Below are 12043 nucleotides of genomic sequence, written 5' to 3'. Positions count from 1 at the left end.
CTATCTAATAAATAATTGTTAAAGATAAGCGATGTGTCATCAGCAAACAACAGAGCTCTGTGATCTTTTAACTCTTTGGTAATGGTTCACATACAACAGAAACAGTAAGGGACCCAGAATTGAGCCTTGAGGTACTCCAGCCTGGACCTCCAGTTTTTGAGATTTAATTTTTACTATTTCATTCCCATCCACCTTGGTAAGCTCAACACACTGGTTTCTACCTATGAGATATGATTCAAACAATTTAGTTCTATACCATTCACACCTACAGTTTTAGTATTTCCAATAATATTCTATGGTTCACACAATCAAAAGCTTTGGATAAATCAAGAAATATTGCGGCTGCCTTCTCACCTGAATCTATTATATCTATTAGTCTTTCAACAAGGGATACTATTGCAGTCTTAGTAGATTTCCCTTCTGGAACCCATGCTGTTCATCACATATGAATTCTGTACAAGCACAGTTTTCACGAAAAAAATATCAAAAATCAATATTTTTAATAATGATACTATGGGGAATTCTTGAATAATCAACCACAGAAGTCAAGTGCATGGCATTTCTTGTGTTATTATGGACTAAATGCAATGTTGAACATATATAGGATCATTCCTGAACACGAATGAATTTTGTACAAGCACAGTTTTCACGAAAAAAAATATCAAAGCTCAATACCAGTTATGGGTAACCTCTTGGGAATTCTTGAATAATCAACAATAAAAGTCAAGTGCATGGCATTTATTCTGCTATCATGACCTTAATGCAATAGTGGACACATACTGAATCATTCCTGATCACAAATGAATTATGTACAAGTTGAACATATATAGAATCATTCCTGATTACGAATGAATTTTGTTCAAGCACAGTTTTCACGAAAAAAAATATCAAAAATCAATATTTTTAATAATGATACTATGGGGATATTTTGAGAAATCAACCACAAAAGTCAAGTGCATGGGATTTATTCTGATATTCTAGACTGAATGCAATGTTGAACATATATAGGATCATTCCTGAACACGAATGAATTTTGTACAAGCACAGTTTTCAAAAAAAAAAATATCAAATTTCAATACCAGTTATGGGTAACCTCTTGGGAATTCTTGAATAATCAACAATAAAAGTCAAGTGCATGGCATTTCTTCTGCTATCATGAACTTAATGCAATAGTGGACACATACTGAATCATTCTTGATCACAAATGAATTTTGTACAAGCACAGTTTTCACGAAAAAAATTCCAAAGTTTAATACCAGTTATAGTTATCCTCTTGGGAATTCTTGAGAAATCAACCACTAAAGTCATGTGCATAGCATTTCTTCTGTTATTCCTGACTGAATGCAATGTTGAACATATATAGAATCATTCCTGATCACGAATGAATTTTGTACAAGCACAGTTTTCACGAGAAAAAGATATCAAAAATCAATATTTTTAATAATGATACTATGGGATTTCTTGAGAAATCAACCACAAAAGTCAAGTGCATGGGATTTATTCTGCTATCATGACCTTAATGCAATAGTGAATATATACAGAATCATTCCTGATCACGAATGAATTTTGTACAAGCACAGTTTTCATGAAAAAAAATATCAAAGTTCAATACCAGTTATGTGTATCCTCTTGGGAATTCTTGAATAATCAACAACAAAAGTCAAGTGCATGGCATTTCTCCTGTTATTTTGGACTTAATGCAATAGTGAATATTATACAGAATCATTCCTGATCACGAATGAATTTTGTACAAGCACAGTTTTTACGAAAAAAATTTCAAAATTTTATACCAGTAATAGGTATCCTTACTGGAATTCTTGAATAATCACCACAAAAGTCAAGTGCATGGCATTTCTTGTGTTATGATGGACTAAATGCAATGTTGAACATATATAGGATCATTCCTAAACACGAATGAATTTTGTACAAGCACAGTTTTCACGAAAAAAATATCAAAGTTCAATACCAGTTATGGGTATCCTCTTGGGAATTCTTGAATAATCAACAACAAAAGTCAAGTGCATGGCATTTCTCCTGTTATTTTGGACTAAATGCAATAGTGAATATATACAGAATCATTCCTGATCACGAATGAATTTTGTACAAGCACAGTTTTCACGAAAAAAAATTCCAAAGTTTAATACCAGTTATAGTTATCCTCTTGGGAATTCTTGAATAATCAACAACAAACGTCAAGTGCATAGCATTTCTTCTGTTATTCTGGACTGAATGCAATGTTGAACATATAAAGGATCATTCCTAAACACGAATGAATTTTGTACAAGCACAGTTTTCACGAAAAAGTATCAAAGTTCAATACCAGTTATGGGTATCCTCTTGGGAATTATTGAATAATCAACAACAAAAGTCAAGTGCATGGCTTTTCTCCTGTTATTTTTGACTAAATGCAATAGTGAATATATACAGAATCATTCCTGATCAAGAATGAATTTTTTACAAGCACAGTTTTCACGAAAAAAAATTCCAAAGTTTAATACCAGTTATAGTTATCCTCTTGGAATTCTTGAATAATCAACCACAAAAGTCAAGTGCATGGGATTTATCCTGATATTCTTGATGAATGCAATGTTGAACATATATTAGATCATTCCTGAACACGAATGAATTTTGTACAAGCACAGTTTTCATGAAAAAAAATATCAAAGTTCAATACCAGTTATGTGTATCCTCTTGGGAATTCTTGAATAATCAACAACAAAAGTCAAGTGCATGGCATTTCTCCTGTTATTTTGGACTTAATGCAATAGTGAATATTATACAGAATCATTCCTGATCACGAATGAATTTTGTACAAGCACAGTTTTTACGAAAAAAATTTCAAAATTTTATACCAGTAATAGGTATCCTTACTGGAATTCTTGAATAATCAACCACAAAAGTCAAGTGCATGGCATTTCTTGTGTTATGATGGACTAAATGCAATGTTGAACATATATTGGATCATTCCTAAACACGAATGAATTTTGTACAAGCACAGTTTGCACGAAAAAAATATCAAAGTTCAATACCAGTTATGGGTATCCTCTTGGGAATTCTTGAATAATCAACAACAAAAGTCAAGTGCATTGCATTTCTCCTGTTATTATGGACTAAATGCAATAGTGAACATAATTATACAGAATCATTCCTGATCACAAATTAATTTTGTACAAGCACAGTTTTCACGAAAAAAGATTTCAAAGTTCAATACCAGTTATAGGACTGGTGTCCTCTTGGGAATTCTTGAATAATCCATTCAATTCTTTTTTGCCAGAATTTAACAATGCAAAAAATCAAGGTTAATAAATCAACACTTATCACAAGAAAATGAAATAAAATTCACCTCCAAGAACTAAAAACTAAAAATTTTCTCAGGCACCACCAGCAAAAAGAAAAATCTTTGACCGCTGGTGGGAGTTGCAAAAAGTCTGATTTAAAATAAAAACTAAAAACAAAATACAATTTACAATACAAAATCGAGTTGATGACAAGAAAAAATATTCTTATGCTTTTTCTAAGTTTCTTTGGGTTTCCTTTGCAATTATTTATTTGGTTTCTATAATATATTTCTTTCACCTTTTCGATTGATTCGTCCAATATCTTCCTATAATCTTTCAGATCCTGCTTGAGTTTTGAGTTGAAAGGTTCTCTTTTTAGTTTCTTATACATTTTTTCTTTTGCATTTATTTATTTTATCAGTCCCGGTATAATCCATGGATTCAAAAGTCTTTTTTTGTGGGATATAGAAATCTCATAACTTGACAATTGAATGTGGTTGTTAAGAGTATTAACGAAATTTTCAACCACATTATATATATTTTATTTATTCATATTAAGTTGTTATTTAAAATCTGGGACCAAGTTTCTGTGCTGAGGCTCTCTCTCAGCTTGATATAATCGATTTCTCTAATTTTCCTCGCCACTATCTCTTCTCTTACAATGTTAATCTGATAGCCAATGTGAAGAGAAATCGAAAAGTGATCTGTGATATTAGTCTTCAAAACATTGGCCTTCATATCCACCAGAAATCTGTCATTAGTTCTTAGAAAAATGTGATCTATACAAGATGCTGTAAACTCCGTGATCCTCGTATTACTATTGATAAGGGACCTCAAACCATTTTTACTTAAAATATAGATATACTCATCAATAAATTTGTCAAAGTGATTTAAGTTCAAGTTGATGTCACCTGCCAGACAGACATCAGTATTATTTGGAAAGCTACTTATGTATTCATCCAAGCTTGCCAAGAATTCAGAAACCTATTGGTGAACGATAAACTCTCAACAATCTTAGAAACTTCCCACTCATAGTTTTAACATCGAGGCAAACAGAATTACATTCATCGATATCACAATTTACCACATTAAAATTAATATTTTCCTTAACATAATATATACATTGGCTATTGCATTTATTCACTTCAGAGCATTTATTTATCGATTTGTATCCTGGAATATTGAAAGAAAAGAGTGCATCCTCACTAATCCATGTTTCTGTAAGTACAATTATGTCATACATAGTTTTGCTGTCTTGAAGGCAGCATATAGCAATTCATCAAAATGTTTATTCAGACTACGTATGTTCATAAGAAATATATTATAGAAAGTTACATCTGCAATATTGCAAGAGGGTACATAGTTAAGATAGTCATCTATTTCTTCAGTTGAATGGTTATCGGTATCTACAATTCAAAAAGTTCCTCTATTTCCATAAATAGTATGAAACTGATACAATGCAAGATCAGAGATCTCTTTGAGAATGATATTCAGCCTTATATGGGCCTTGAAACAATTGTTATTACTATTGTAATTTTTTAAATAGCCACCACAATGATTAATTCGGTGTTTATCGAAATCCAAAATGTTATTATCAAACGTTATAATAATCAAGGTACAGATAGTGAAATTGTTCGAAGTAGCTGAAAGAGAGAAAGAATTTCTGAAAAAGCATCGACCAGCGGTGCTCTTCTTATCTTCCAAGTGATTACACCTATCTATCATAATCATATTTACGAACAGTCCACTACCGACAGCGTCCGCAGAAAGTTGAGGAATATCAGTGAAAAAAGTAATTGCATGCGCGATAGGAGAAAATCCGTCAAAAACCAGTACATTATTGTCCATATTACCAAATAACAAGTGATAAAATATATCATTGATCCTATTTGGACTGCCTATAAAGACTTTGAAGCTGAGAAATGCTGTTAAGCTTGATTACTCTAACCTGCTCGTTCTTCCTGATAAGAATTTTATTGTTTGATACCCACACGAACTTGTAATCATGATTTTTACAAAACTGTTTGGCCTCAAACAAAAGTTTTCGGTATGTTGGAGAAAGATTATCCACAATATAAACAGGTCCGTCCGGTAGATTCTTATTGATTTGTTGAGTTGATGGAAACTATAATTGATGGTATTTTCTCTTTTGATGACGGCAAACGGTGTGCGACATTTATTTGAGATATATTGTAATTATCTATATTCAAAACATTTGAAGTCTGTTTTATTATTTCGTACACATCCTCATTAGCAGTAGATTGTATACCCTGTATTTCGTTATTATTAGCTCTTGACTATTGTTGCAGTTCATTCAACTGAATCTCCAAGTCACTGATATTTGATTTCAAAATCGTATTTCCCTTCTCAAGTGCACTTTTATCCCTCTTCATCTCCTCTATCATCTTAGAAAAATCGTCAATCTTGACTGAGAAGAATTCTATGGACTTATGTAGCTCTGATACACTTTCATTGGTTTTCTTGAGCTCCGGAGTTATTATCGAAAGTTCCTGGCTGATAGTTTGCCGCACTTAATTCAATAATTCTTTTTTGAAGTCATTCAAAATTTGAGGAAATTCATTGTCGGGCATTTTTGATTCAGTAAATTTACAATTTAGACACTTCCAACGTTTCAAAGACTCCTTGGACAGTTTCTTGAAGTTCACATCCTTCAATTTAACACACACAAAGTGCAAAGTGGTAGACTACCTATCAAGACGAGCACTTGAGCAAATTCTTGAGATCATAGAATTTATCACATGAACACTCACATTTTTGCATTCCGAATACAATACTACAGCAATTGACAGTATTTCTCAGTATCTCACAGACGACCGATATTGTGCACCAGCAATCTCTCTTGACTCTCGACAAAAACAACCTTTCGCCTCGGCTTTCTGATAGCAACAACTGAATCAACCACAAAAGTCAAGTGCATGGCATTTCTTTTGTTATTATGGACTGAATGCAATGCTAAACTTATATAGAATCATTTCTGATCACGAATGAATTTTGTTCAAGCACAGTTTTCACGAAGAAGATTTTCGGGTAAAACCTATCCAAATGGGGGCATGGTACGGTCAAGGGAGAAAAATAAAACTGCGAGACCTTTTGGCAGGTGTATTTAGCATATTTCCAACCCTTGTGCAACCATCCTGTTATGTTTCGTAACGTCATTTCACACTTGGAATTTTACTCGAGGATTTCAATTTCCATGGTCTGTACAGTTCCATGAAAGTTATAATTTCCAACTATTAGACAGTCCATAGGCTACTCTGTAGCTCTTGGTGCAACATGGAATTCTTGCAAAGTTTATTAGTCCAATCACTATAATACATTGGTGCATCCAATTTATATTGTAGTTCTGATTTTTTAATATATTATTTGGGAAGTCCAGAACCAATTTCTTCATGCAAAATTTTCTTGTGCTAGATACAGAGTGGCCCTGAGAACCTTGTAGTTTCAGCTCATTTTCCAGTTTTCAGCTATTTCTGCCAAATGTCGTAATCGGACAGAAAAATTTGCTCTAGCCTTTTTTTAGATTATAAAATGAGATCATTCGGAACTCCCTATCTTCAATGAGTACTGAGCTATGATCTTTCAGAAATGAGTGAAGTTTGAAGAAAAAATCAATATTTTAATGAAGTTTAGTTTTTGATCAACAATATCTTCCAATGGTCACCATTTAGATGTATAATTCAAAATCTCTCTGGGCGTATTTTTTGTACTCTACAATCTGAAATCAGGTAGAGCACTCTATCTCATATAGATTTCCAGGTACCCCTGACAATAATGCTCCTTGTATTGTGAGAAACACCTAATTTTCAGCTAGAATCATCATCACTAACTACATTATCCTAACATTGATATTTCACACAATGACATAAGTTCGTGAGATTATGTTCTATGAGAATCAACCCTTAGATGCACTCCATATATTGATATATGGAGCATTATTACTTATATTGAACTTTGTAAATTTTTTTCGTGAAAACTGTGCTTGTACAAATTTCATTTGTGATCAGGAATGATTCTGCCCATGTTCACTATTGCATTTAGTCCATAATAACAGAAGAAATGTCATGCACTTGACTTTTGTTGTTGATTATTCAAGAATTCCCAAGAGGATACCCATAACTGGTATTGAACTTTGATATTTTTATCGTGAAAACTGTGCTTGTAGAAAATTCATTCATGTATAGGAATGATCCTTTATATGTTCAACATTGCATCTAGTCCATAATAACACAATAAATGCCATGCACTCGACTTCTGTGGTAGATTATTCAAGAATAATTTTTTTACATGAAAACTGTGCTTGTACAAAATTCATTCAAGATCAGAAATGATTCTATATATGTTCAACATTGCATTCAGTACAGAATAACAGAAGAAATACCATGCACTTGACTTTTGTGGTTTATTTTACAAGAATTCTCGATAGTATCACTATAACTTTGGAGTTTCTTCCGTGAAAACTGTGCTTGTACATAATTCATTCATGATCAAGAATAATTCATTATATGTTCATCATTGCATTTAGTCTAGAATGAAAGAAGAAATGCCATCCACTTGACTTTTGTGGTTGATTATTCAAGAATTCCCAAGAGGATACCTATAACTGGTATAAATCTTTGAATTTTTTTTCGTGAAAACTGTGCTTGTACAAAATTCATTCGTAATCAGAAATGATTCTATATATGTTAAACATTGCATTCTGTCCAGAATAACAGAAGAAATGCCATGCACTTGACTTTTGTGGTTGATTATTCAATAATTCCCCATAGTTTCACTATTACAAATATTGATCTTTGAATTTTTTGTTTCGTGAAAACTGTGCTTGTACTTAATTCATTTGTGGTTGAAGATGATTCAATGGATCATGTTTTCGACTTGGATACAGTATTTTATTCATTCAAAGTAATACAAAACGTTTTATCACGCCTGTATAATATACTGCCTGCATGAGCGGTAGCGTAGCTGGCAGGTAGCCAGCATAGGGGAATAATCATGATATGTATGACCTTGACGCCATCTTCAAAAGCGTCTAAAGAAACGGTGCTTGTACAAAATTCGATTTTTGCATATTCAGACGACACAAAATTTGTAGTTTATTGTCAATTTTCTTCCTATTTTTTCTGACATGTGCACTACAAGTTCACACTTCCAGCATAGTGAAATTAGCATTGGAAAATGACCTTGACCGCGACTTCAAATGCATGTAAAAAAAACGGTCCTTGTACAAAATTTAATCTTTGGATATTCTGCTGACACAAAATTCATAGTCTATTGTCAATTTTTTTCGGGCTTGTGCACTATATGTTCACGGAGCCACTATAGTTTGCTAACTTGTGTCCTTAGACCAGTTATAGAATAGACACGCCTCATTGTATATTTATACATTGTATATTTATACTATAATAATAATATCGTGTGACCTGGCTGGCTCAAGTCTGGTGTCAGTGTTTTCAGGTCGCAACTGATCAATTTCAGGGCCTCTGACATGACCTTACAACTGCTTTTTAGGCAGCCGGGACCTACAATTAACGTGTCCATCCAAAACACGGGAGTGGCCCGATAAAAATATCTTGCCCGGCCTGGGATTAGAACCCGGACCTTTGGATCACAAAGCCAGCATCTAATCCACTCGACTACGGCCACTCCATTATATTTATACTGAAAGTCGATGAAGCCAACAGCAATCTACTACCAAATCGCCAAATCGTGACGTCATCATCGTATAGAAAACTTTTCTGTATAGTTTGTTTACATTGTTTTCCATTGCAGATTGTGTCTATTTCAGCGGGAGTTCACCATTTTCATAAACAATGATCCTGTTCCATTTGAAATAGACTCAATCTGAAATTTTTCTATCCGATGCTGCTTGTCACGATAGGGCAATATGGCAGTAGATATTGGCTTCAGAGGCTAGACTTCCCAGTGTGTCCATACTATAACTATAACTGGTCTAAGCTTGGGTCAAGGTCGGTGAGCACTTTTTCACATTGATTAAACTATTCAATTGATTCAATTCACATTCACATTAGTATTATAGTTTGCTCTACGATAGTTCTGTTTAGTGTTTACCAAAGTATAGTTTACTAAAATATTTATAATAGTTTGGTAGCTCATTTTATATAAGCCCAGTATAAATTTGAATATAAAATACTGGAATGGAGCCCGAAGTAAGTAGCCTACATGAAAATTCTAAGCACAATAGACTTACATAACCTAAAACTCAGTAAGGCCTATTTTAATAAAACATTACGGTAATATTAATTTATTACGATTATTTATATCCTATCTTATGTTAAATTGAGGTTTTAGAGAATTATTGAGCAATTATTGCTACATAGGCTTATTCATATTTACATTATAGGTCTATTCATTAGAGCATGTAAAATGCTTAGACCTGATAGATCTGTAAAACATGTTCAATTCAATCAATCCTTGACCAGCTTTGATCATTACATTTTCAAGTACGGTACCATCTTGTTGAACTCTGTGTTTCAAGTGTTCATTATTTTACTTATTATTGACAGGATCTATTCAGCATAAATTATGGCTGGTCAACAATTGATTAAATTGAACAATGTTTTTACAGATTTATTAAAGTCCAGTCAAAGAATAGGTTAGCCTATAATTGAGGGAAAAGTTTGGAAGACAATTTTTGATGAAAAGTCCCCACCCTTATTACCTATGCTAAGGCGGTAGGGGTGGTTCAAAGGTACCATTTTTGGTTTCTCACATAAATAACTCGAAAACTATGTATCTTACGGACATAACTGTTATATACAAAATTAAAGCTTACATAATTTCCTACAGTATCTATTCCACAACTTCTATACCTTTTCTAGTTAACGAGATATCCGCTCTTGAAGGTGTGACATTATTGAAAAAAACATGCTTGCCTCCAAAACTCACGTTTTGCTCCCACGCTGATATCTTGAGAACAATGCGTTCAACTGACATAACTAACTATTCAAAATGAAGCTTGATGAATTCTCTGCACTTTTTGTTCAGTTGAATTTTGTGATATTCCCAACAGTTCCAGAGATATTCGCTCTTGAGAGTATGTAATTGTTGAAATAACAGGTTTATATCCAATGTTTTGATGTTTCAGGGCTTATAACTCTCCAAAAATGCATTGTAAGAATTAATGCTTATTGTAGATTTATAGAGCATTGAATTCTCTTTAAAATGTTGTATTATTTCACTATTCCAAGTCTTCCTTTCATTGTTATAGCAGCTTCTCAATGTAGGATGTGAAATTTTCTTTGCTGCAACAACTGATCATTTGACAATGAAATTTGAAGGGGGTGTCTGTGATACAATTTTTGACTTTGCAGCTTCATTTAGACTAGTTAGTAGGTAAACTAGGTAGCAAAAGTGCGCATCTTTATCCCCTCTGTTGAAGGTGTGGAACCCCTGAGTTGACACTTGTTGCAGCAATGAAAATTTCTCTCCCTACATGGAAGCTATTATAACAATGTAAGGAAAACTTGGAATAGTGAAATAATACATCATTTCAAAGACAATTCAATGCTCTACAAACCTACGATAAGCATCAATTCTTACAATGCATTGTTGGAGAGTTATAAGCCCTGAAACATCAAAACATTGGATATAAACCTGTTATTTTAACAATTATACACTTTCAAGAGCAAATATCTCAGGAACTGTTGAGAATATCACAAAATTCAACTGAACAAAAAGTGCAGAGAATTCATCAAGCTTCATTTTGACATGTTCATTTTAACAGGGCAATTTGGCAAAAAGTGGAATATGTATACTAGTGATTATAAAAAAGTGACCATACCTAGATTTGGTGTGAAAAAGGCCGACTTCTCTAGCCACCTGGCTGAGTTCCAGTTTAAGAGAAGATATAACAATTGTGAGGAGCGCAATCAGTGCATCCACTATTTCTTTGAGGCAGCGGGAGTTTGTCCCAACGCACTAGTAAGGTTTGCTTGGGATGGGTTTGATAAGCTTTTCCTTTTGCATTGGAGTTTTGAGTGTTAAACAGTGAACTGACAGTTGTCAGAGAAGACTTTCTGGATGTGTTGGGGAAAACTAATTCTTTCCCAAAATTACATTAAAAGGTTATTATTTGTAAGGGACACATCAGGTATTTTTCAATTTTTTTAATTCCCACTATTTTTTTAAACATTTAAAAAAATCATGTGTGACAACTGTCAATTCACTCAAAACTCCAATTCAAAAGGAAAAGCTAATCTCACCAAACCCATCCAAACCAAATCTTACTAGTGCATTGGGACAAACAACTCCTGCTGGATCAAAGAAAAGTGGATGCACTGATTGTGCTCCTCACAATCCTTATATCTTCTCTTAAACTGGAACTCAGCCAGGTAGCCAGGGAAGTCAGCCTTTTTCACACCAAATCTAGGTATGGTTGCTTTTTTATCACTAGTAGGCCTATTTTACTTTTTGGCCTTATTACAATCTTCCCCACACATTTTACTTGTTGTTACACTTTTAAAAATATTTTGTTTTAACATAAAATTTTTAACTTCTTAATCTTTGAACCTCATGCAAATCCATTTTGAAATAACTTGGTTAACCAACTTTTTTGATTAAAATATAAACTACAATTTATTTTTCTTCATAAAGAGCAACCATAATTACATGAAGAATGATCATAATTACATACAGAATGATCTTACTGCATTTAGAATTAAAAATTTTCCAACTTTTTATAATTTTGATGTAGGCAACCACATGATTGTCCAATCAGTTTAGTGATG

At 33.2% G+C, this 12043-nt stretch overlaps 2 protein-coding genes across 7 annotated transcripts in view; one reads left to right on the top strand and one right to left on the bottom strand.

The window, feature by feature from the left end:
* Positions 1-12043, top strand: part of LOC111058466 (gastrula zinc finger protein XlCGF57.1-like) — a 110565-nt gene that overhangs the window by 56131 nt on the left and 42391 nt on the right. For 2 of the 5 annotated variants that reach the window (XM_039436153.1, XM_039436152.1), the window contains exon 1: positions 9104-9463. The exons of 1 other annotated variant lie outside the window; for it this stretch is intronic. In XM_039436153.1, coding sequence (XP_039292087.1) covers positions 9452-9463 — 12 coding nt within the window. In that variant the 5' untranslated portion in view covers positions 9104-9451. Of the gene's footprint in view, positions 1-9103; positions 9464-12043 lie in introns of those variants that run through there. 2 more of the 5 variants (XM_039436156.1, XM_039436154.1) reach the window with 1 other exon arrangement.
* The window catches only part of LOC111064380, a 26371-nt gene extending 14328 nt beyond the window's left edge, over positions 1-12043 (bottom strand). Inside the window, exon 1 of one of the 2 annotated variants that reach the window (XM_039436159.1) lies at positions 11950-12043. The gene's annotated coding sequence lies outside the window, so the exon portion shown is untranslated. Of the gene's footprint in view, positions 1-10126; positions 10216-11949 lie in introns of those variants that run through there. The other variant, XM_039436158.1, reaches the window with a different exon arrangement.

Source organism: Nilaparvata lugens, chromosome 10 (genome assembly GCF_014356525.2).
Source record: "Nilaparvata lugens isolate BPH chromosome 10, ASM1435652v1, whole genome shotgun sequence".
Lineage (NCBI taxonomy): Eukaryota > Metazoa > Arthropoda > Insecta > Hemiptera > Delphacidae > Nilaparvata > Nilaparvata lugens.
This window is presented reverse-complemented; position numbering and strand designations above follow the sequence as displayed.